This window comes from Pelecanus crispus, chromosome 1 (genome assembly GCF_030463565.1).
Source record: "Pelecanus crispus isolate bPelCri1 chromosome 1, bPelCri1.pri, whole genome shotgun sequence".
NCBI classification, from domain to species: domain Eukaryota; kingdom Metazoa; phylum Chordata; class Aves; order Pelecaniformes; family Pelecanidae; genus Pelecanus; species Pelecanus crispus.
Genome location: NC_134643.1, coordinates 193,705,590 through 193,732,041, shown reverse-complemented (window position 1 = coordinate 193,732,041; position 26,452 = coordinate 193,705,590). Strand labels below are relative to the sequence as shown.

General features: G+C 44.4%; 1 protein-coding gene across 3 annotated transcripts in view; it reads left to right on the top strand.

Moving 5' to 3' along the window:
• TSC22D1 (TSC22 domain family member 1) overlaps nucleotides 1-26,111 on the top strand; it is a 96,471-nt gene extending 70,360 nt beyond the window's left edge. For 2 of the 3 annotated variants that reach the window (XM_075706814.1, XM_075706805.1), the window contains 2 exons: nucleotides 23,101-23,152; nucleotides 24,708-26,111. In XM_075706814.1, the coding sequence (XP_075562929.1) occupies nucleotides 23,101-23,152; nucleotides 24,708-24,965 (310 nt within the window). In that variant the 3' untranslated portion in view covers nucleotides 24,966-26,111. Of the gene's footprint in view, nucleotides 1-22,438; nucleotides 22,617-23,100; nucleotides 23,153-24,707 lie in introns of those variants that run through there. The other variant, XM_075706822.1, reaches the window with a different exon arrangement.
• The last annotated feature ends 341 nt before the right edge of the window (nucleotides 26,112-26,452 follow it).

The following is a 26,452-nucleotide window of genomic DNA, read 5'->3' as shown; positions in this document are numbered from 1 at the left end:
TTCCATCAGATCCAATGCAAAGGAGAAGGCAAGAACATGTGGGCAGGATGAAGTAGGAGAACGTTTCATGGCAATTAGTTGGAGCCCATTGTGAAATACAATAGTGGAATATGTGTAATGGAGTGAGAGGAAAAGAGTGTTATTTAACTTGTCTTGTTAGCTACATTCGTGCCTTTTATTAAAACATGGAAAGTTGAGCCTTTGTCAATGGAAAGCCTGTTGCCATGAATGCCTGAGCAGATTACTTACATCTTTGGACTTAGATCAGTATGTATGTACCAATAGGGATCACCGCAAATGTTTAATGGGATATTGAACTGTTCACTGAAGGAGAAAGAAGTAAACTTCGATTTCTTTTTTTCAGGCACCTTGGAAACAAGAACTCCCAGTTCTAACAACTTGATAAATTGATACTCAGAAGCCAGAAGTATAGAGACTTTTTGGAATACACTTAGAACCCATCATACTGCTTCTGGTGCATTTTTCAGTGAACAATATGAAGTGTTAGCCATTATTAACTACAGCTGAAATGCAATTAGGTCAATAAACTAGCTTTGTGTCTGTCCATCTGTCCTCCCCACTCAAATGCGTGCTTGCTCTCTCTTCTTCCCTGTTCTCTGAAGAGGAGTGAAAGTAGTGCTATATTGTTTGCAGCTCGCACAGAGTACTGCTCTCTCTAAAAAAAAAAAAAAAAAAAAATCCTCATACTTGTTGTGATTGTGGCAAGATGGGTGTCTGCTGGCTTTTCGCTTTCAGTCGCTGCAGTGTTTAACCCACCTCTGCTGAAAGGCAGCTGCCGTAGTGGTTAAACCAAGGGCTGATGGTGCTATACTGAACTGCAGTGCTCCTGGCAGGAGAATTTGTGTGGTAGAGAGGCTTTTGTGCATGGCTACAAAATGCAGGACAGCACAGTTCAGGGCTGTATGAGTCGTTCTGGAATGAGTTGCCATAGCATTGCCACCTTAGCCCTTTCCAGTGGGGTAAGCTGAGCCACGTAAAAATCTTGGCTAATATAACTGTTTTACTTCTGGTACCCTAGATTAAGGTATTTCTCTAGTACATTGTATTTGGAGCATGCACTAAGGAGAGAGTCGTGATAGGCTGGATGTTTTTGCTCACGTACGCAGAGAAGAGAGATTGAGAGTCTGAAACTTTGGGGGTTTCCCCCACCCCCTTTTTTTTTTCCTCTTTTCCAAAAGCTGTCATCATAAGACAGTGATGTCATGGCATTGGGTTATGAATCGAAGTGCTGGTCTGCCGAGGGAAATTGCAGTGCTTTGGCAGCTGCTCACTGTAGATTTAGTTTCTTAATCCTTCCCTTCCTATACTTCTCTTTTTCCAGACAAATCTGGCATTTCCAGAAATGCCTTTTCTGTTTTTCAGATGTTGTATTAAAAGTACCAAAAAAGTAACATCTGCTGTTACCTTTCTTTGGGATATTTTTAGCCCATAATTCCTTTATCCTCTTCACTCCCTCATGTGGTTCCTGACCCTTCTCGGTTTAATGCCTTGCTCTCCTTGCTGTTTTCTCTGACTACTATTTCTCCCTGTTCCTTCCCTGCTTCCACTTGCCTTATTTCTGTTCTTTTCTTCTCATTGTTATATCTTCTGGTTCACTGATGTGCTTTTCTAGTTTCCAAATCTGTAGTTAGATGGTTTTCCTGTGATTCTGTTCTTTAATATTTAATTTCATGATAAATACATTTCTCAGTCTCATTAATAATAGCTTATATAAAAATAATCTGTCTTCCTCTGTGAGATACAGTAATACTCTTCCAAAGCTCTATTTTGGTCTCCCAAATAACCTCCATAGCTTTTACTTACCTGATTAGAGCAATTAATTTCAAGAAAATGACTTATAATTACTGGTTATGGAACTGAAGTCCCAATTTCTGGTTTAAAAGAGGAGCATTTCAGCATATCTGCAATGTTGTCACATTCTGTGCTCCTTACTGATAAGGGAAGAAATGAAAATACAGTCAAAAGGTCTCTGAAAAAAATGCTTTGTCAGAAGCAACTAATTTCAGAACTGCTTGCTGTTATTACATAGCCAGGTAAGAAAATTGAAGGTTGTGACTTTCAGTCTTTTCTGAAATAAACATTGCCGAACACACTCAATTTAGAAGAATACCAAAGTAGATGAAGGGTAAGAGCTGTGCAATGTTGAATGTTCACAGTAAAAATTATCAAGTATGGGATTAATGCTGTCTTCCAATGCCTGCTACAGGAACTAATGCTTAATGTTAGGTATTCTTGACAAGGGTATTCTTGACACTTGAACTAATGTGGCTTAATCATTCATGGTGGGCCACTGATAGGATTCATTACGGCGGGGGAACAACCAACTTGTAGCATCAGTGGCTCAAAATGGGAAGGTATTTAGTTTGCTACCTGCAGTGTTATTTTGTTGCTGCCATTTTCCTGTCAGACCTCTTTACGCACTTGTATGTGTTCACAGAAATTGGTGTATTTGAGTAGGCTTCACAGCACCATGAAAGTTATTTGTATGAGAACAGATTATGCACAGAATACTTGTCAGATCCTGAAGTTTCAGTTTCAGCAGCAAGTTACACCCTTCTTTCTCCTGCATGTGCTGCTCCCACATTGCGCTGATCCCAAGGGCTCCTGCTGCAGTACCTCCCGTCCTGGGGGTCCGGGAGCCAAACACCCAGGCCTGCTGGAGTGGCCTTGCCATTGGTAGCAACGGGTTCCTAGAGGGCTTTATTCTGATGTAAAGATCAGAGAATAATTTTTCAGCTAGATCTCGCCTCGCAGAGTGTCTGACCTAAATGAAGAGGAGCATCAGGACACAAAGTGTTGTTCCCTCCATGGGAAAATGTTGAGCGTGGCAGAGAAACCGGGTCTCTCTGGTCTCAGCGGCTTGCTTTAGACCATCGAAGGTCATGTTACAACTGCTGTGTGTGTGATAGCAAAAGGGGTATGATTTTGTGCTTGTGTAGTGTCTCAGAGGTGATGCTGCATCGTTCTGCTACTTGCCTCCTTTTCAAGACAGGTTGACTTCTTAAAAATAAGATGCTAGCCTCACAGAGCCCAAAGCTTTTTGGGCCTGAACTGCTGCTTGAGTGCAGGCTGCTCTCTGGAATCTGAAAGAAAGGAAAACTTTGGGGGAAGAGAGCTGTAGAGTTAAAAATTCTTCCGATCTTGATAATGGTTAGAACTACATTGTTGTAAAACTTTAGCTCATTCATTTGATATGGATGTCACCAAATGCCCAAGGAATGTCAGCTGTAATTTAGTCTCATAAAGTTCCTGTATTGCCGAGGAGTTTCTGGTATCCAGGAATAGCTGTAACCGGTACCTATCAGCCCACACCTAGTGATGAGTTTCAGTTTGGAGGTTTGGGCAGGACGCAGATTTGTTTTGGAATTGTTCTGTGAAGGTTTTGGATGGCCCTTTTCAATAGGAAGGCTTGTGAGGCCTGCTTTGTGCCCCAATTTGTCTGTTGAAATTAATTTACCCTTAACCATGAGGCTCCATTTCATGCATTATATGACTGGCAACTTCATAATACTCTCAAATTCTCTTGCGTACATAGGTTAAAAAAACCCAACACAACCAAACACACACGTGTGTGTGTGAGGAGGGTTCCTTTCCCTCCAATCTAGCTGAACATTCATAAATCCTTCATTACTAATTTTGTATTCAGCTGATGTAACATGCAAAATAAATTTACAATCCCTTGCAGCAAAAGATGCTGAGCTGCTGTTATTATGCTGTGTCAGTCCATGTTAATCGGGCTTCTCGTTAATCAGAGATTCTGTTGGTTTGGATTTCACAGGTGCTAGAGCGAAGGAAAGGAGCACTTGCTTTAGACTAGGATAACATATAACCAGGGTAAAGAGATGAAAATAAAGACAAAAATAAAAATAAAAATGTAGTATTAAACAACAGGCTAATTATGTGTAATTGTCATGTTTATCTTTGTGTAACTGAAAGCATCACCAAGCGATACAAAGGTAGGGACTATGAAAGATGTATATGAATATTCCTCAGATGTTCAATTAGGATGTTAATAGCTAAAGACTTTTTTTTTTTGAGTTGCTTAATGATGGACTGAAATAAAGCTATCTTCTCTAACTGCACTTCATCACATCTGTTCAAAACAAAAGGATTGCAAAGGTACAGCAGAGATTCCTGCTGCTCGCATTTGGGAATGAGGCACTTCCCAAGTTGGCTTCCACGCGCTTGTCTTTCACTTCAGTGCTTTTGTTTTCATTATGGTGCAGATGTCTTTGTACAGCTTTTTGTGCTTTTTACCTTTTCTCGTTGTCAGTTTTATTTCCTTTGATAATCCAGCATGCCTTGCTTCACTGATGAGTTCTAATGAATATTTTCTGAAGTCAGATTTGGTTTTTCTGTGTTGCTGTCACTGACTAGCAGCCTTGCAAAACACTTTGTGCCAAAGTACTCTATAAAGACTGATCTTAAGATGGGAGGGTGGGGGGGAACAAAGTGTTAAAAAAACCCGTAAGTTATGATGCAAATGCTATCTGGGGCATCTCTTGTACCAAAAAGCACTGCAACTTGATATAAATGTTTGCTTGTTCTTTTTGAACCCCTGAAGTAGTAGTCTTGGAGACTGCTGTAACACAAAACAAACTTTGGAAATCCTGAGTACTGGCAGCTTATATCAACCTCGGATCACTGTTTTAGTAATTTTTTTTAACCCTTGAATATCTTAAGGATTGCATGTTTGTAACTTTAAAGTTCCCAGAAGAGCTTGAATGTTTGTCTGGTATATTTTCTGCTTTGTCAAGCACTCATATGGGCATCAGAATTTTAAGTTTATTCTTAGTTTGTTGCATCACATCAAAATTGACATTGTTACCATAGAGCGCTTTATGTCTGTAGTCTAAAGGTTGGCTTGCGCTTTATTTTCTGCTTTTTGCTATGGTAAAGTCTGGATTATTCAAGCTGTCTCTGAAGTCCTCTATAGTACATGGAAAATGAACCTGCTAAATGTTTACCCCAGGAAGGTATGGCAGCTCACTCAGTGATGCGTGACATGCTCAGGAATTTGTGCTCAAGTGCACTTCGTTCAGACTGACATAAACAGTAAATTCTGTTGGCTTAATGCCAGATTCATTTGCTTACCAGGTTAAATCTAAGCTTGGCCTGATTTTTTTTTTTTTTTTAAAAAAAAAAGCAAAACTGTCAAGGAGTACCGCAAGTTAAGTATCTTGAAATATGCTCCCTCCTCCCCTTTGGGCATAAGAGCTATGGGCAGGGGAGAACCTAGGTACCCTGATGCTATCACGCATGAAATGTTGTTGGTTTTTGTTTCATTAGATGCTAAAACTTACCCGTATCTGACATCCTAGTGTACCCATAGTGATAATTCATCTGTGTGCAATCTGTCACTTTATATAACAGCCAGAACGGTTCAGGACAAAGGAAGAAAGCATAGCTTGGTGCTGAATTCTTGAATGTGACAGGAGAAGAAAGAAGATACTTGTGCTTCAGGCATTTTTCAGTTGCAGCTAGAGGCTGTTTTTCAAAGCAGTAAAAATGTTCCATTGCTTAGTTAATCCAGTTGACTTACAATTTCTTTGTGGTTTCTATTACCTGTAAGTTGTTGACCTGCGCATAACTGAGTAATACTTTTAATTACTTGAATGCACTGTAACCAGAATTGCCAAATTTATAGGAATGCTTATGAGAAAAATCACGTAGACCTGCTTCTGAAGCAGCTATGTTTTAACATTTAATTTGGTTTCAATCTGGGAACTGACAAAGCAAATCCTTTGCTGTTTTTCATGAAGATGGTAAATGGAACTGATAAAAGAGTCCTCTGGGGCACAAAACCTCCAAATAAAAAGGTGATGAATTGGAATTAAGTGCTTAGCATCAAATGAAGCCTGCGAGTGTTGCCTTACTGTAAAGTCATCACTGGAATTGGGGCTGAAGCATGAGGAAAGGTGATTTTAGTGTTACCAGAGATCGAGCCTACCTATGGCTTCTCTTCATGGGCCCAGCAGTGTACTTCCTTCTCTGCAGAATGAAGCAGCTGAATATATTCAGTAGTCCTGCATCATACATGCGTGCATATATATTTTTTTTTTCCTTTCACTTTCAAATTTAGTCTTCTTTTAATAAGCAGAGCAAATTATAAGGACTTCAGTGTAAGCACATGAGGAGGATGCTGGAAAGATAACTTTTTACAGTATCTTTTTATTTGTGTGTAGGCATGAGTTGATAGTACAGTTATTTATCTTTTGTAAATTATATTCAGTGCTTAGATTTGTGTGTCTTAAGAAATTGATTCCCCCCCCCATGTAATCTAACATTTGGTGATCCTTCTGGCTGAAAAGCAAACCCAGGTTTGAATCAAGTAGTGTTAGAGCTAAGTGATGTGTTGGTCAGACATGCACAACTTACTGGATCTTGTTTTTAAGTGTCTTGACACAGCCCCTAGCGTGATGGAGCTCCTGTTCAGAGGGCATCTTGGAATAGGAAAGGAGAAAGTAAAGACTGTCCACAGGAAAGGTTAACGTCACTACTTTTGTCCCTTTCCTATCACAACATAATTTAATGTATATTCATTGTTTTAGGCAATGCTGAGGGAGATGGACTTGATGTAATGAGAGAAACATTCATTGTTAGGTGTAACTTGTCTGCTTCAATCTCCCTGGTGTGCTTTAAAAGGAACATGATGCTCTGTCCTTACAAGCCAGGCATACCAGGCTCTGGGAAGACCATTTAGAAATATTCTGTATTGCTTCACAGTTAGTAGCTCTGATGCCCAGTTTAAATTATCTGAATTACCTCTTGGCTCTGGGAATGGGGAGATAATCCCACTGCAACCCTCACCCCCAGAAAAAAACCCAAAGAATTATTGCATTATTTCTTGTTGTTTGGTTCCTTTCTACCTCCTAACCAAAATACTCCCTTTGTGTGATGTCAGACTTACTAGTTCTAATACGTGGGGTTGGTTTTACTCCTTCCTCCCCCAAGCCAGACTGTTTTCTTTTTATCGTGTAATACCTGCTTCTCTTGCCATCAGTCACCTCTTCAGTGCCTTGGCAACATATAACAGAGATGCAAGCTAAAGAGTAGACAGAGATGCAAGCTAAAGAGTAGACAGCCATGCTCTGAGCCAACTTGTTTGGCCCTTCCATTTGGTTTCTTTCCTGTGTAGTCTTACAAGCAAATCTACTTGAGGAAATAGATGTGACATGCCTTTAGCCGTCGGCAGTAAGCCCAAGTTAACATCTGCATTTTTGTGGTCTCGGCCTGATGGAAGAGTGTAACACCAATGCCCATGCTCTCATTTGTGGTGGCGGTTCCTGCACACATGCTGCAAGTAGCCAGCTATTTCCGTGGTGAGAGGTTATCTCCGGCTCTCCAGCTTGCATGTAGACTAGGAAAGTGAATCTTGTTTGCTTCTCTACAGTGTACTGTGGGCAGTCAACTTTTGTTAGCACTGGAAAGTGTTCACCGTGATAGAGGAAGGAATACATTTACGTTGAAACAATGTTAGATAATGGTACCTACGCAAGTAGGCTGGTAGTTACATGGTACAGATGTACTACAAGGCACCAAAGATTCCTTATGCTGATCTGTGTTTCTGTGAGGAAGAATATGTAATATTTGATTGAATTTGGCTTGATACATGATGAATTGCTATCTTTATCTGGTCTGCAGAAGACTCTAAGCAGATGCATGTCTGCAACTCTTGTCATTGGTTCTTGTTATAAGAGCAGTCAGGGGATAGGATTTGTCTGTGTAAAATATTTTTTGGCAACTGGGTGCTGTCAGTTCTGTCTCTACTTACAGTTGCTATTAAGCACTAGAACTTTGATTTGAGAAAGAGTACAACTCAGGTGCCTTTCTCTAAGCAGAATTAGCTACCTGTAGCAATTAACGTGCTTTACAAAAAGTGGGAGCAGGCTGAATCAGCTTGAGAGTTGGCGAATTTGGCACTGCTGAAAGAAGATGCATTTGTTCGAGATTTGAAAACCTAATCGTGAAGATTTTAATCTCTCTTGATGCTTTATGTAACAGAACACCATGTGATCTCAGGATCTGTAGTGTCATCAGCATTCGCCCTTCTTGTTTTTGTTGATCATGACCAACCACTATTAAACTCGGCAAACTTTGAATAGAAGCAAGTGGATAATCTTTAACGGGCGAGGCTTTGTGATTCTTGAAAGTGCAGTGGAGTTAAGGACCCGTGGTTAATAGTGGAATGCTAATGCTAATCTTACGACTGCCAAGGACCGAGAGGTATTTCTTCCGACCCTCTGTCTGGGGGAAACTAATCAGCAGGTACTAAATAGATACATCAATGAAAGTGACACTTCTCCAGAAACAAGGCTCTGACCAAATAACCATGAAAGTGTTATTCCTGGAACTGGAACAGCATCTAAAGAGGTATTTATAAAGTTTTTAATGTTTAGATGCTTGATTTACTTCCTTTTTTTTTTTTTAATGGTTTCTTAAATTATTTTGTTTGAGCAAGTACTTAAAAATGCTTCTCCTAAACCAAGGTGCTTGGCACTTGTTAAAACTATTTCAAACTACTTCAAGCTAGGAGTATCATACTAGTTGAGAGTACTGTGTCACACAGAGTGGTTTACTTATTCACTGAAAATCTACATGTCTTGAAAAATCATTACAGTACTTTTCTTTCCTCTTTTCAAAAGAATGTTATTCCAAATCTTAAGTGACATAATGCTAAACCAAAAATGAAAATTTTAACATGATTTGAAACTTATTATCAAACAAGTTTGTATTCATTCAAATATTTTTCATATGTAATATATACTCTCTTCCGTCTTGTCACATGTTTAAAGAAAAGTGTAGTTAATCAGTCTTGTTAAATGTTTGCAGAGGCATTGAAATACAGCTTAGTCTTCTGCAAGTTACATTTATTAACCTCCTTTTCCATATAAACAGTGAAATATGAAATGCATGTTTTTTGATCTGGTCCCTTTCTAGTGTTTAAAAGAAATACCAAGTAACTCAGTGAATGGGAAGAATTCTTTTACTGAGTTAAAAAAACATGACAGTGGGGGAAAAAATGCCCTGACTCTTCATGTTGCAGAGTTGTTTTTCTGTATGCAGGAGGCCAATACCCTTCTGTGGGAGGGAGCACAGAATGTGTTCTACATAACTTCTGATCTCTGAACTGGTGCTTTTGTTATGCCACACCCTTGAAATCCAAAAACCTTGCTCTTATATAAATTTTGACAAACACCAATTAATACATTTCACTTGATATTCTTGTCATGTTATGTTTGTGATATTGCCTGTGGAGAATAGCTTTCCTCTGTGAATGGTGCCTCTTTAAAGAATATAAATTACCTTAGAGGTCCTTTCCAACCTTAATGATTCCTAGTTTTTACTTTCATTAAAAATAATCCAGCCACCAAGCCAGGAAACATGAAATTGCTACTCTGCCCTTAATTGGTTTAGTGGTGGACTTGGTAGTGTAGGTTAATGGTTGGACTGGATGATCTTAAAGGTCTTTTCCAACCTAAACAATTCTATGATTCTAAATTTATACATGGGAAAACTTCTAAAAACTCATTTTTAATTTCTTCAGCAATTGACAGTTTCTGAAAACATCTTGAACTTTCAAATGAATGTTAAAAATTATAGTAAATTAATTCATCTGAACACCTAAGGAACCAGTGTAATGGAAATCTTTCATAATAGCAATTGAAATACAATGACAACAGGTATGTACTGCTTGAGCAGTGTTTGTATACAGCAATGACCTGTGTTGTTATATATTACTGAACAAAAAAGGTAGTATTAAGACGACTGTTTCCTACCACAAACCAATCTATTCCAGAGAACATATAATGAAAAAGTGTGATGGAGTAGATGTGGTTTTCTTCAACCTTTCTGCAATATTAAGAGGTTTTGCTATAACTGATTTTTACCGATACATGTAGCAGCATGATGCAGCACCTCTAGTCCATAAACCAAAATCTGTATCTGTTAACACTGTACAGAAAATTTGCATGATTTCTCCTGTATTCTTTTTCAGCAAGCTACTTCCTGTTTACTTCTCATTTGCTTTTGTTTCCTCTAGTTTCTCTTGCAGATATGCTGGGTTTGCTCTACTTTGTTTTTCTGTGAATTAAGGCTGGCTGACTGTCATGTAACCATAAATTGCAAATGAAGGAGAAACTTTAGCCTCTCTTGCAGCTGTTCTTGGCTAATGTTGCATATGGCTATATTTTCTTTCCAAAACTGACCCTCCTCAGTGCGTGGGCCAAATCCAAAGAAGCATTTGGCTTTCTCCGGATTAGAGGCAGAATCTCTTTTGAGAGGGAGTGCAATTGTGTGCAGCTTTCTGGAGGAAAGAGGAGCGATTCCCAGGTCAGGCATCTCATTTAAAACTTTCAGGGTATTGACACAGTTGGTGAATCTTTTCCCACTTGCAGTCCTTTGTCAAGGGCAGTTTACAGCATACTAAGAAGGGCTTTTATTCTTAAAAAAATTAAATACTTTATACTTTTTCATTTTAAGTTTGGCTGCCAGAATGAAGTCCAAGATTTAGAGTTTAGGCACTGGAGCTTCACCAAAGTGCTTTGGAAAGGTGATCCCTAATGTCTGTGTGCTACTGGGCAGCTGTCTAGTGCTAGGCAGCTGGAAATGGAGATTATATGGGTGTGCAGGAGCTCCTGATTCTCTTGTAGTGCAGACGGCAGGCAGGTGCCTGTGTCCACTTGAGATGGGTATATTTCAACACGTCTCCATATTCATAGTGAAAAAACAGTGTTGTGGCATCTTCTGTACTTCTTTTTGAAACTTGGTTGGAAACACAGTTGATGTGGGCCTGGGGCGGGGGGGGAAACAAGTCAGAAGGTGCTTCAGCCTCTGGTTATGGCATCAGCTGGAAGAAGAGGGTGCTAGGTGCACCTGCCAACTCGTGACACAATTAAGGTGGGCTGTAGTTGGTCAAAATACAAGAGCAGTACTGAAGGCAAGGGCAAAAACTTCTGTATGTCTTGCGCTATTATATTCAGGTTATCCTTATCTGTACTTCAGTAACTTCAGGTTGTTTAAAGCATACCTTAGTGAAAGGCATCCAGTCTCAGGGGATAGAAACCCCACTATATTTGAGCTAGTCGTTCTTACTGTTTTTAAAAGGCAGGCTTTAATTCATCATTAGGCAAATATTAAATAGATGCACTCTAATATGGAAAATTAAACATCTGACAGCCCCTGAAACCTAGTATTTTCTCTATTTAAAGGTAATTGTTCACTCTAGTTAAATTGGGTCTCAGTCCTTCTAAGGATTTCAAAGATCCTTTCAAGTACCTTGATGTCTTTCAGTCTATCTGTAAGTAAATTCCCCCAACCCCAGTCTCTGTGAATTGGTTCAGTGGTTCTTTTCTACCCATTTCAATTTATCAACAGATTGTTTTAAAATGCTGAGCTCTTCAGAAATGGGACTGAAAAACAGGTTTGGGCAAACTAATTCAAGGCAGGAGCCTATCTCAGTCGCACCAGTGCTACCCAGTGACTCAAATATTCACTTACAAATATTTTTGTTTATAGCTGTCATGATTGCTTATACTTGAAGTGCTGATTGATGTTACCATCTACCTGCCCAGGGCCTCTAGCAATTAGTAGTTGCCAGGAAGAGTCAGAGAGGAATTCCCCCACTCAGTACCTTGTGTGGGAGCGGGCAATGCCTCCCTGCCTAGAGTGGTTTTTGGAAGAGGTGACTTGTCCTCTGTGCTTGATGGGACCCTGCAGCAGCAGTTCCCTGGCTCCACCAGTGAAGCTGGGAGAGGGGAGGGGCTTTAAAGCCTGTCTCGCAGCAGGGGTTTTCTCTCCTTCCTAAACTTGACAGCAGTGTGGCAGCTCACCACGTTGATGCTGTAGAAGAGTGGCCACTGGACATCTGGGCTAACACCCCATGTGAGAATGGGGAAACGCACCTGGGAGCTGCTTTGGACTCCCGTGTGTTACTAAACGGGTTACTCATCTCAGACTTCTGATACTGGAGTTGGTTGGGCTTTGTTTTTGTGGGGGTTTTGTTTTGAGGGTTTGGGGTTTTTTTTAAAGCCACAAAGGTTCAAGGTGTCATCTTGATGACAGTGGTTTCTGGAGGATGAGGTAATTGTTTTCAAGAAGTGTTAGGTGCCTGACACAGTATATACATGAGCTCAGACCTTGTTTTGTACGAAAGACTCTTGGAATAGCTAATGCAACATATTTTAGGTGGATATCTACCAGAAAACAGGCATCAGCAGTATGAGGGAATGGACTGGGCTGCTTCATAAACAGGATGCCACTCATAAATTTAGCCAACTCTGCATAAAGATGATTGCCTGGTTTTTGAATAGGTATGAAATAATATGCTGTAATCTTTCCTTTCCAAGTTGTGTATTAAAAGATTGAGAGTCTGTCTTCTGTTTGCAGAAGGTCTGGCTCAAGGGTGGCTAAATGTCAGTGGTGTCTGCCCATCGTGGCCACCGCAGATCTGACGCTGTCAAGGTACTTGCTGTTTACAAGCTAGAAGATGCAGCCCTGTGGAAAAGGAGGGCTTTCTACTGCCTGAGTCTCCTCTAGAGGAGCAGTAGGGCACTGAGGAAAGTTGAACCCCACCTGAAGGAGAACCAGGACTTTAGGATATATGGGCCTTCTGTAGGTGACATGGACCTGTGCCAGCCATGAAGGTGCTCCAGGGACGTGTTCAAAGTATGCTGAGCAGGCACATCTGTTCTGACTGTTCTGTTTGGTTTGCGGCGTGGCAGGATTACAGGAAAGAAGTGTTGTGCTGAAGTGGGTAGCTATAAGGAACAGTCAGGTCAGATTAAAATATCTATTTATCTGTCTTTACGTAACTTTTAAAGTACTTTTTAAGCACACCTCGTTTCATAGTTGTATGTACTTTCCCAGCTATCTTGCATTCTATTTCAAACCAGTATTGCTTTACAGTTTCTTCAGTGAGGAAAGCGTAAGTGTTTTTTACATGGAGATACTCTGTTGGGACTTCTGCAATCATGAGTCAGTAGGATTTGTCTCTTAAGCCACTGAAGCTATGCCTGGATTAAGAAGCCTGAGAGTACTTTCCCACTGCAGTGTCTAGCTGTACCTGTTTCTCAGTGCCGTACTGAGTTAGAAGCATGGACATGTATCAGATTCCTCTCATATCCTCATTTCCATAAGAAGGGGAAATAAAAAAAAAAAGGCACAGGCTGGCAGGAAAACACCCAGCAAATGCCCAACGCAGTGGCTGATAAAGGGAAGCGGGACTTTTGTGCAATAAATCTGGTAGATCAGGTCACATTTCTGCACATTTCTGGAAATTCCCCCCATGCTTCCTGAATGGGTGGAGGTACGTGGGGTTTGATTTCTATAAATGAAAGTTTCCATTCAGGTATAAAAATACCTTTAAATACATGAGAGTTACTTCAGCCTGTTAAAGTGCACTTCTGCTTGGATGGAACAGCAGGTCTTGAATTTTTCAGGTCCAAAAAGGACCTGGGGATGCTGGTTGACAGCCGGCTGAACATGAGCCAGCAGTGTGCCCAGGTGGCCAAGGCAGCCAACAGCATCCCGGCTTGTATCAGAAATAGTGTGGCCAGCAGGAGCAGGGAAGTGATTGTCCCCCTGTACTCGGCGCTGGTGAGGCCACAGCTGGAATACTGTGTCCAGTTTTGGGCCCCTCAATACAAGACAGACATTGAGGTGCTGGAGCGTATTCAGAGAAGGGCAACAAGGCTGGTGAAGGGTCTGGAGCACAGGCCTTACGAGGAGCGGCTGAGGGAACTGGGGTTGTTTAGCCTGGAGAAGAGGAGGCTGAGGGGAGACCTTATTGCTCTCTACAACTACCTGAGAGGAGGTTGTAGTGAGGTGGGTGTTGGTCTCTTCTCCCAAGTAGTTAGTGATAGGACAAGAGGAAATGGGCTCAAGCTGCGCCAGGGGAGGTTTAGATTGGATTAATTAAAAATTTCTTTACGGAAAGAGTAGTCAAGCATTGGAACAGGCTGCCCAGAGAGGTGGTGGAGTCACCATCCCTGGAAGTGTTCAAAGAACAGGTAGACGTGGCACTTTGGGACATGGTTTAGTGGGCATGGTGGTGTTGGGTTGATGATTGGAATAATGATCTTAGAGGTCCTTTCCAATCTTAATGATTCCTAGTTTTTACTTTCATTAAAAATAATCTAGCCACCAAGCCAGGAAACACGAAATTTCTACTCTACCCTTAATTGGTTTAGTGGTGGACTTGGTAATGTTAGGTTAATGGTTGGACTGGATGATCTTAAAGGTCTTTTCCAACTTAAATGATTCTACGATTCTCTAAATTTTTTAGGAATTCACCAAAAGATGATAAACTGTGGGTTCAGGCACAACTGAAGTAGAGTGTTTTGACCACTCAGACATTAGGAAACACGGTATTACAAATTTGTGTAATGTACATGCATTAGAGCCAGGGAAGTTAATCTGAAAGCCATTCACCTACTTGTTCATTGATGTTGCTAATGCCTTTGAATGATGAGTGATTGCCCTTGAGTGATTGCAAAGAGACTGAAATTGTAGGAGTGTAAATGGACAACTGGATAGAGGTCTGTTGCCTTGGCGGATTTGCTAAGGAAGAAGAGTGGCATTGAGCTCTCACCTTGTTGGCTTTACTACATGTGTAATGGAGTTGCAGTGTTGGGGGTTTATTATTGTTTAGCAGAATGGCCTTAAAAATGGTTCTGCAGAACAGGGTGATAATGAGGGTTCTGCCACGTCAAAAGCCAAACAGTGGTGGACCTTCATCCTCGTTCACGGCAGATTAGATTCCCCCTCCCGGGTGCTTCATTCCTTCACTACAGTCTTACCTTACACTTTGTGTCTGTACTTTTCTCCTTTGGTCATCATTGACTGTTTTTAATAATTTCCATAGAAGCTGGAGTACCAAACCTCATTCCAAAATTCCTGCAGACCATAGGACAATGCTGATTAACTGCAGGGGTTTTGGCTTTGTTCCTGGCAACTTTGAGTTGGCTTCTAGTGTGATATACTTCTGTGGGAAATACAGGGTTAGTTTCAACTGTTGAATCGAAAAGTGGCTATCAAAGAGAAAACGATATTCAGTGAGAAGTGTAGACCAGCTCTTACGCCATATAAATGATTTCTTAATAAGGGTGACAAAATTATTAGCTGATCCAAGATTTTCAATATAGTTTCAAGGGGAACAATTAGAAAAAGGGGAGGAGGTGGGAAAAGAGAAAACAAGGGATTAAGTGGTTAAAAAAAAAAAAAGCATAATGGGTGTAGGCTTTACAGGGGGCTGGAGACAGGGGAAATGGAGGGATTTAAGGTCCTCCATGCCCCTCCCCTTCCACAGATAGCACCAGTCAGTAAGATGGAGTACTCCCACTTCATGTGCTTGGTGTGACTTTTCCGCAGCCTTAAGGAAATAGAAGATATTAAGAGTTTAAAAAAATAATAAAAGATAACCCTTCTCAGCTACAGGTTAAATTGGCTTCTTTTTTAATTTGATGACTAAATCCCACTGTGTGCTATCAAGGTAGGGTGGGGTGGGTGGGTGTCAGCCACTGTCCCGGATTCCCTCCTGGGTTGTTGGCCCCCTGGGTCAGAGATGCTGTTTAATAAAAGAACTTCAGCTTTCCAAATGCTTGTTGTGTCACTGTGCCAAACCACTTCCTATACTTGCTATGTTTCTTTTGTTATGTTAGATGTAACTTGAAATGCTCCAGTGACTCTTTCCTCTGCTCTTCATTTAATTTTGGAGTCTGTGGTTGAAAAATATGTTGTTGTACAGTTAGAACAAGTGGGATTAAATGCTAGCGTGAGTGGTTTTTACTATGAGGTGTTCTCCTTGGCTTTGAGAAGAGCATTGCACATGAAAGCTATGCATAAGACCAGGGAATTGAACGCTCTTTTTGTGGTTAAATTATTTAAACCAAATTTCACAGAAAGGAAAAATGAATTTCAGCTCCATGCTTCGGGTAGTAAAACTTAAAGACTGTAATATTTTACCACTTTTCTGCATATGCTGCTTTATGCCACTAAATGGTTTTTCTCCCCTTCCATCCTGGGGACAGTGATAGCATGCAGAATGACATTGTGTGCTGCTTTCTGGAGGAAAGAAAATCAATTCTCAGCTCAGATGTCTCACTTAAAGCTTTCAGGGTGGTAACATGGTTGGTGAATCTCTTCCCACTTGCAGTCCTTGGTCAAGGGCAGTTTATGGGATACTGAGGAGGGCTTTCACTTTTTAATGAATTTAAATATTTTACATGTACTCATTTTAAGCTTGGATATGAAATTAGGGAAGCCTATGATTCCCAAACTAGGTGTTACTGCAAATGTATATAACTCTTTAAATTTAGGTGGTGTAGCATCTAGATGCAATTTCAGGTTTTGAGTTATGATAGACCTCACTTGACTCTGTGAGGAGACTTTTGAAACTCAATGGATGTGCACAGAGCAGGGTCCTTCATCCCACCCGCATTGCTAGATGGTCATCTATGGATGATCTCAGGAAAGGGGATACCACATGTCCTTCTCCAAGCATCAGAATTGCTGTAAGATGGCTTGTATTTCCTTGAAGAGTTCTCTGACCAGTGAAGAGTGGATTATCTTTTGTGTTTGTCTATATCCAGGTACTTGATACGGACCTTATGTTTTATTTTGTCAGCATTAAAATTGGTAGAATCATTATAATTCTCATTAAAAACAACTGGGGTTGACTTAGCAATTAGTTGCCTGTAAAAGAAAGAGGATATCCTCAAAGGAGCCAGTGCGAACCGCTCCTTGTTTGTCTTTTGATCTTACACGGTTATCTTCTGGCTTTTAAATGCAGCCTTCTGTCCCCTGTGCAGAGCGCACAGCATGATACTTCGGTGTATGCATTGCGATTAGAGATACTGTCAGGTTATTTCCAGAACCCCAGTAGGGTGTATGTATTTGTTCCGCTGAATATTTATTTAGTTATGCTTGCACATCTGGGAGGGGGAAAAAAAAATTACAAATATAGTACTTCATTTCACTAGCATCTTGCATAGCTTTCCCTTTTATCTGTTTTTCATGGAACTAAAATCCAATTCCTAGTAAACCAAATTATAGATGCAAATAACTTTACTGTGGGGGAGGAAAAGCACACATTTAGGAAAACTGATAGAGTAATATCTGGTAACAAGAGGTTCTCCAATTTAGCAGAGGTATGAAATTGAAATCTGCAGAATTTTAACTAGAAATAAAATACATGTTAGCCTTTGGAGCTGAGCAATAAGTACTCAATGGCTTGTTTTCTTTAAATCAAGATCCTAGCTACAAGTTTGGGGCTGGAAAAGGAAGTTGGCTGAGATTCTGTGATCTTTATTTAGACTATCTGAATGTGATTCCCCCCCCCCACAGTCTGTTAAAAAAATAATTATGACTTATTGTGGGGGAAAAAAAATCATTAGGCAGCTTCTCCAGCCTATCTTAAACCTTTACTGAAATGGAAAAAAAAAAAAAAAAATCATGGCCTACTGAAATAAATAATGCTTTAGTCCTTGATGTCAGCTGCAGCCAGAGTTTCCTCTTTAGGTTATTAGCTTGGAGCAGTTTTGTGTAAGTTTGATGCTGGGGATTCCTGTCAATACACAAATAGTTTTGAATTTATGAATTTTAAGGCAGAACAGTACTTTGCCATTTATTGACCACTTTTAGATGCCAAGTGAAATGTAAAGTCAGATGTCATGTAGAATCTAATTACTGTAGTCTCATCTTGAGTAATTAACAGATTTTTTTTTTAACCTCTTCAGTACTTTTATTTTGTAGTTAAAAACTGTAGTTCAAGTCCACAGTGTCTGAGCCTGTCTATAGTATAAGATGAAAGTGTGCTGTGACAGAAATTGCTGTTTTCTTGTACGGTTTCTGGTGTGGTCACTTTGCAACATAGTCAAAAGATGAAATTTATTTTAAGTTCAGGAGATGCTTGTCTAGGGCTTTTAATGTTGGCTTCTGAAGGAAGCATACGTTGACAAGGTACTTGAAAGATAAATCTTTTAAGTGAAAGACTTTTCTGACATGAACAGAGAAATATGCCAAACCAGACTTGCGTAGAGACAAAATGATTCTGTGCTGCAGCTAACCTCATTATGTGCTTAAGATGAAAAGCACTTTTTTCAAGTGCTTAGCATGATTAAATTGAGACAAGAGGAAATTATTTAGTGGGAGAAACAGTGTTTAAGAACTGAAACACTAGGAAAGGTGAAGCATGCTAAAAAGTCTTTGACTGCCATATATGTTTCAACTTAAGCAGTTAATTTATTTGAGGATCAAAGATGCTGGTAAGCTACTTGTTTAGCACTATATTGTATTCTGCCCTGCTTGTTTCTCGGTAACCCATCTCAAGTCTTTTTCTATTACTTTATGCAGTTTTTGAACACCTGGGGTGCTCCATAGACATGCAGGCTTCTGAAGCCTGTGATCCTCTGCGAGGGGACTCTCAACAAATGTCCCTCGTCGCGTATCTAATGGGTGTGAATTGGTCCAGTCCGGTGCAGACCCAGAGTGGCTTTGAACAGATGAGGAATGATGCAGCCTTTCTCACCTCTGCTCCCAGGAATGTAAAATTGTAAGCTTTTGCAGGAGGAGTTGATGTCTAATATCGTGCTGTATCTGTTAATGAGGTGTTAAAGAGATGGTTAGGAGGTTTTGAGTAATTCCTTTAGTCATCTTGACTCCCTTCTCATGCTATAAGGGAGAGCGAGTGAGTCAAAACAACATAATCTGAGTGAAGTGCATGTTGAATGTTCATGGTGGAGGAGGCAGGGAGGGGAGACAAATTAGGGAGCAAGCAAGGGGACAGGGAGCTCGGAGGATTATTTGCCTTAGATCTTTTATAGATTGTTTTATTTCATAGGTAATGTGCATTGAGGAAAAGAACAGCAAAACCTCAACCTTTAAATAGGGTGTTCAGTCTCTGTCCGTGTCAGGCAGATGACTGGATGTGGAGGCGAGAACATCGGAGATTAGTGGTGCTCCTCCCCTCCCCAATTTTGGGGATGGAAGTAGTACATGTCATGTTTTTTATTTCCTAGATGGTCTGCGAGCTCAGAGCTTTCTCAGCCATAAAGGGAGACTTACGGCTTGCTTTTTTACAGGGTGGGCAAAGCGGAGCATGCATATTAATATGCAGTCCTACTTACGCAGCTGACAGCTTTCTGTTGAATCACAACTTGGCTTGTAGGCATCTAAAAATAAATGAAGGAATTTGTTAAAAGCCTATTGAAGTTAATGGAAGATGGTTAATGAGTTTAGTGGGAATTGGATTTAGCATCATATCTGTATCTATTCTTCATGAAGATACATTAATATAGATTAGAAGAGGGCAATGTTATTTATTGTTAATCTAGTCTAAGAATCGTATAATTTTTCTGTCAAAAGTTGAATGATGGCATTTAGTAATGATCATTATGGCAGCAGCAACAATCATCCTGGAATGCATCCATGACTTTCCATTCGTACATGTAAAAATATATATACAAATGTTTGCTGTCTGTCCTGCAACAGCAAAGCAGGCATTTCAAGGGTATGTCTGTTCAGGCATGTGAGTTTGCTATCTTAAGCAAGTTATTTTCTAAGGACCCTAATTAGCAGAGATAGGACTTCTTGCTTTCTACACCTAATCTGCCCTTTTCTGATTAAGAGCTTCGGGGGCCTGAGATTGCCCCTGAGCTGGTGTCCAGCTGAAATTTCATTAATTCTAATGTCCTGAGTAACTGCCATGACGAGGAGTCATTTGAGCCATTACTGATTTTCAAGCCCAGCCCTTCATAAAACATTAATTTGGATCAAGTCTAGGACAGAAGTTGATACAGATTCTGGTGCAGATAATGTGCTTTTGGTGCTGTTTATTAAATGTCCCACTTGATCATTGAATACAGTGAGCACCATCATGTGCAGTAAGTAACCTCTGCAAAGAAAGTGGTTAGTTGAAGTGTCCGTACAGTGTATGGTTACTGGTATTTGTCTGTCGGAAGGTGGGAAGCTGGAGCCTGATGCATATGTTTTAATGTGTTGCTTCTAATTTACTTGCTATTAAATTTGCAAGTCAATACAGGCAAGGTGGGGTTTTCTTCTTTTTTTTTTTTTTTTTTTTTTTTTTAAAAAATCCCTTCCTTTCATTTTCAGCCTGTTGGGCGCTATTCTGCACAACTTCCCCAGATAGCCTAAGGGCGAGATGAGAGCTGTGCCCTTGCAGGATGTGCGTCATGCGTGGTAGTGGGAAAGCGGCTACGAGGAACTTGTATTCCTAAATATGTGACCTCTCTCGTGAATAGGATTAGTTTGTACTACTCTGCCAGAATTATTGAATGAAAGAATAGTAGACTAGGACAACATAAATAAACTAAGAAGGATGATGCAGGTACGCAAATGCTAAATTTAGCTTTAAGACGATTATTCCGTGCCTCCCGGCTTTCCTGCTTCTCTGGGAGCAACACTTGTGGCGTATACGTGACTTGTAGATCTTGGAGAAGTTTGCTATAGAGAGTTGAAGAGGTTTTTGACTTCATTTTTGCGGCTTTAAGTCATGTAATGCCCGATGAAAGTGCAGGTCTAGAACATAGTGGTTTTGAAGGTCGGCTGTTTCTTGTGGCGGTATTTTGCGGCCGTCTGGTTCAGCCTTGGGTCTCCTCCTGAGCTCTTACGGTGGAGGGGGTCGCCTGGGGTGGCGGCGGCTGCGTTCCGCGACGCACGAGAGCGTGATGTTTGTTGAGAGGTACACCACAGTTAGGTGGGAGAATAATTTTTCCGAGATTATTATTAATGCACGTGCGGCAACTTTTTAAGTGCTGTACAGTGCAATCTAAAAATGAGTGAAGAGGCATTTGCCAGCAGGAGCAGGGAGGTGATTGTCCCCCTGTACTCGGCGCTGGTGAGGCCACAGCTGGAATACTGTGTCCAGCTTTGGGCCCCTCAATACAAGAAAGACATTGAGGTGCTGGAGCGTGTCCAGAGAAGGGCAACAAGGCTGGTGAAGAGTCTGGAGCACAGGCCTTATGAGGAGCAGCTGAGGGAACTGGGGTTGTTTAGCCTGGAGAAGAGGAGGCTGAGGGGAGACCTTATCGGTCTCTACAACTACCTGAGAGGAGGTTGTAGTGAGGTGGGTGTTGGTCTCTTCTCCCATGTAGTTAGTGATAGGACAAGAGGAAATGGGCTCAAGCTGCGCCAGGAGAGGTTTAGATTGGATATTAGGAAAAATTTCTTTACAGAAAGGGTGGTCAAGCATTGGAACAGGCTGCCCAGAGAGGTGGTGGAGTCCCCATCCCTGGAAGCGTTCAAAAAACGGGTAGATGTGGCACTTTGGGACATGGTTTAGCCTAGTCTACCCTTGATTGGTTTAGTGTGGACTTGGTAGTGTAGGTTAATGGTTGGACTGGATGATCTTAAAGGTCTTTTCCAACGTAAACAATTCTGTGATTCTGTGATTCCCTGTTAGCGTAGAGGGCTATCGGCCGGCTCGCTAGGAAGCTGCAGGCTTGTGCTGTGTGCGCTTTCTGTGGATGATGCGAGGGCTGTGTGAGGGATAAGAGGGGGATCGCTGCTGCTTTAGCAGATCCGTAGCGGCCTGAACGGGTGTTCTCTGCAGCGCCTCGCTACGTGCGTGCCTTGCCCTCACCGCCTTGCCCAGCCGGAGCGGCCAGAGCTAACGGCTGCGGGTTTCGTTCTCCTGACCTAAAATTCGCAGGGGCGGCGGGGGTGCGGGCAGGGGGACCCCGCCCCGGGTGGGTGGGGGGGGGGGCGGGCGGGCAGCCGCGGGAGCCGGCGCTGGCAGCTGCGCGGCCGCTGCCGACAGGTGGCGCTGTCGGCGCGGGAACGGGCGGCGGCGCGGGCCGCGCTCCCGCCGGCGGCGGCGGCTGGCAGCGCGCGGGGCTTCCCCGCCGCTCCCGAGCGCCTTTAATTATTACTGTTATTGTTATTAGTTTGGGGGTTTTGTTGGTTGTGGGTGTGGTGGTGGTGTTTTTTTTTTTTTTTTTTTCTTTTTAATTCCCCCTCCCTTCTGGCGGCTGGAAGTCGGCACGGCGAGCCGCGCTCCGGCACCCCGCCTGCCGGGGTTTGGCGGGCGAGGGGGGCAGAGCCCGCGCCCCCCACGCGTGCGGGGCCGTCCCGCGTGGGCGCTGCGGGGCGGGCAGGGCGCTGCCGGCCCGGGGGGGGGGGGGGGCTGCGCGGCGGCGGCGGCGCGGGGGGGGAAGGCTCCTAATGAGATGCGAAGGGGGCGGGGCCCGGGCGGCGGCGCAGCCAATGGGCGGCGGCGGCGGCGCATAAATTATGGGGGGGGCCGGGATGGCCAGGTTTTGTGCGGCGCGGCGGAGCGCTGACCTCGGAGCTGGCCGAGCGCAGCCCCGCGCCCCGCAGGGTCCCGCCGCCCGGCCCCGCAGGGTCCCGCCGCCCGGCGGAGCCGCCCCGCCGCCCGCACACACGCACGCACGCACACACGTCCGGAGAGAGGGAGACCCGATTTCTCCGGGGAGCGTTTCTGGCCGCGATTGCATGAATGCCCAATGTTGTAGACCAGTGGCAATGGATCTAGGAGTTTATCAACTAAGACACTTCTCAATTTCTTTCTTATCGTCCTTGCTGGGCACCGACAACTCATCCCTGAGGCTCGACAGTAGGTAAATAAGTGTTGTGTCCGAGGGGCCGTGCCGGCGCGGCGGCAGCGGGGCAGGTGAACGCCGGGGCTGGCTCCTTTGTCCGGGGGAGCCGCAGCGGCGGCACCGGGCGCCCGCCTCGCCTCGCCTCGCCTCGCCTCGCCTCGCCTCCCCGGGGGGGACGGCGGCCCCGCCGCGGAGCGCTTCTGCCGCAGCCTGCACTTCAGCTCCATCTTTGTGGTCTGCTGGGGCGGGGGGGGGGTGGGGGGGGGGGGGAAATGTCGGGATATTTGATCCGGCTGCAGGCGGGGGGCTCGGGGCGGCTTCACAGGTTGCTTTGCTGCATTGGAGCATCCCGGTGAGGCGGCGGCGGCAGGGCAGCGTGAGGATGACTTTCTCGGCCAACTGGCTACCAATGCCCGCGTCTCTTGTCTCTTAAATAATTCAGCCGCCGCTAATGTTGTGGTTTGTTTTTTTTTTTTTTTTTTCTTTTTTTTCTCTCTTGCAGCTCCTCTGGTGCAAGCGTGGTAGCTATCGACAACAAAATCGAGCAAGCGATGGTACGTACCGACTGGGGCATAAAACCTAGTTCGTGTTTAAAGCGGTAAACAATATCGGGATGCGTCGGGCGATGGTTAACCCCTGCGCGGACGCGTTTTTACAGCGGGGCCAGGGAGGGGGAGGCACGGCTTTGGTTTTGGGGCTTTTTTTTTTTTGTGGTGGTGGTTCGGTTTTGGTTTTTTGTTGGGTTTTTGGGGTTCGTTGGGGTTTTTTTTTTTTTTTTTAATTGATCAAAGGCTTCCTGCGGGGAGGAATGCGCACGTTTCTCTGTCGATGCCGGGGAGGGAATGACGGCATCGCTTTTGGCTCCTGCCTCCCCGAACCGATCGATCCCGGCTCCGTGCGGCGGGGGAGGGGCGCTGCTGGGGCAGACAGCGGCACTTCTTTGGGGGTTTTACCCCCCCCCCCAAAGTGGGGGATGTCTTGGGGTGCTTTTCATTTTATTTTTTTTTTTTTTAAAATCCTCCCAGCGCATCCCGCCCCGGGCCACCCCTCCCTGCCGCACGGGCGCATCCTCCGCCGCTCCGCCCCGCCCCGCTCCCGGCGGCCGCCACGGGCGTCGCGGTGCCCGGGGCCGCCGCCGGGCCGGCCCCCGCCCTGCCCCCGGACCGCGCTGCGCCTGGGGCCCGGCCGCCCTTTGTTACTGGAGCGGAGCCTGCAGCCGTTCTCACGGGAGCCTCTGCCGACTGTTGCTAGGCAAACTCCGAGCCTTTAACTCCCGGCTATAAATAACTCGGCCGCTCATTGGCAGGGCGCGCCCTGACGTCACCCGCGGCCGCGCGCGGCCGGCGGGAGGGAGGGAAATGCGGCAACCTGCGCCCAGAACTGGCTGCAGCCGGTGCGCGGGGGGCGGGGCCTGACGGCGGGGGCGGGGCCGGGCTCCGGGGGGCGGGGCCGGCTGCCCGCGCGGGGCCGCACGTGTGCGCCGGGGCCGGGGCTGTCACCGGGCCCGGGGCCCTTCCCCCGGCGGGACCGGGGCTGTCACCGGGCCCCGGCCCCGGGCCCCTTCCCCCGGCGGGACCGGGGCTGTCACCGGGCCCCGGCCCCGTCCCCTTCCCCCGGCGGGACCGGGGCTGTCACCGGGCCCCGGCCCCGTCCCCTTCCCCCGGCGGGACCGGGGCTGTCACCGGGCCCCGGGCCCCTTCCCCCGGTGGGACCGGGTCTGTCACTGGGCCCCTTCCCCCGGTGGGACCGGGGCTGTCACCGGGCCCCAGCCCCTTCCCCTGGCGGGACCGGGGCTGTCACCCTTCCCCGGCCCCTTCCCCAAGTCAGGCCAGCCAAGCCCTGGCGCATCTTGGCTGCTGCGATGCCAAGCGTTGCCCAGCCCGACTCCCTCCACCGACGTGCAGCTGGCCATGGGGCTGGCCCCGCCGGGCGTGAGCAGCGGGGTCATGGCCCTCGCTGGGATGCGATTCCGCGCCCTCGCAGAGCTGCATTCGCGCCTGCTCTCTGTACAGGTGGATCTGCTGCATCTCCGTGCGGCTGAGCTGGGTGGGAGCCTGGGCCTGGCGCTGGGCTGCTTTCCTAACGCGCACGCTCTCTTTTGCGTTTCAGGATCTGGTAAAGAGTCACTTGATGTATGCGGTGAGGGAGGAAGTGGAGGTCCTCAAAGAGCAAATCAAAGAGCTGATAGAAAAGAACTCCCAGCTGGAGCAAGAAAACACTCTGCTAAAAACACTCGCCAGCCCGGAGCAGCTCGCCCAGTTCCAAGCACAGCTGCAGACTGGTTCCCCGCCTTCCTCTTCCCAGTCACAAGGGACAACACAGCAGCCTGCTCAGCCGGCATCACAGGGGTCGGGGCCTTCAGCATAGTTCAAAATGCCATTGCCATCGTGATCGCTGGCCTCTGGACTGTCCAGAGCAAGAAGGACTAGCGGGAATCCGCCACAGCCACCCTTCATCCATTTCAATGCACGTTGCAACCCAGACTGAGGACTCCATGCCCTGCACACATCGGGAGAGGCTTCTCCCCGCCTGTATTACACACTCATCTGTCTCTCTCTTCCCTCCCTTCCCCCTTTGGCTTGAAGGAGTCTTTGTTCTTAGGTTGATTGTAAAATAAACTTCTTCCAGAGAATTAGCACAAGTACACTGGGGACTTGAGCAGCTTCTGCAAGTGGCTGAGAAACGAAGCTGCATGCCTGCATTTTTTTGGTTTGTTTTTAAATCTTCCACTCATCCAGTGATGTAACTGATACAAGTGCTTTTCGAGCTTGGAAATATGAAGAAATAGACTGGAGTGAAAAGCGATGGCTCAATCCCCCATAGTGCACTGGGGTTCCAAAGTGAGGACTGGTGCATAGGATCTTAAGAGGAAGAGGGAGAAAGGTAAATTCAGTGTTTAACACTTAACTGTCACCTGAAACCTTAAGTGCAAATATTTGCACCGTTTTCTGAAGCAGTGGACAGGTGCATAAAGCTGTGTTGTATATAGAAAGCAGGTAGGTGACGTACAGTTGGGTCATAGGATAATTACAATGAAGGTTATTTGCCTACTGTATATTTGTGTATTTAGTGTAATTACTTTGTAAAATAGAAAACTGTAACTATTTAGGTTGTACAGATTGAAGTTTAGTTGTTTCATTGGCTGAAGAAGTTTGGGAAGTTGTTTGGTTTTTTTTTTTTATTTTTAATGCTACATAAATAAGAATGCACCTACGCAACTGTTCAGAATTTGGCAGATTTATGCTGTTTGTGTAACTTCTGAAGTTCCCTGGCTGCTGATTATCTTGAGGTAAATCTTTGTTCATTGTAGTTTGGTTCAAGACAGGAAAAACCACTCCAAAAATTATCAAACCCTGCTAGCAAAGAATTTAAAAAAAAAAAAAAAAAATTGGGTTTCCCAGTATGGATTTTTTGCATATTATCTGTATAGTAGTATGCATATGTTTTTGTGCATGTTCTCTAAACAGTTGTAACACGTCAATGTATTTAACTGTTGCACTTGTCAACTTTCAATAAAGCATATGATGTTGATAAATCACTGTTTGTATATTGTACTAATGTTAACTGCAATCACGTTCAGCATGTTGCAGTGCAGTTTCACATGAGCAGTGAGGTCAAGAAGCATAGGTCTGGCTGCGAGATCCTGTCTGTTGGCTTCAGATCTCACAGGTTCAGCTAAAAATGCAGCTCCTGCTTTCCAGTTTCTTAGAAACGTGAGTGTGAAGTCAAGTGAAGGAGGGGAGGAGTAGGGGGCCTGACTAGGAGCAAAGCTCTTGTTTTGGTCCAATCCTATACGGTCAGGACTGTTGGGTGCCTTCTGTACATTGAGTAGTAGATAAGCAGGAGCACAGACT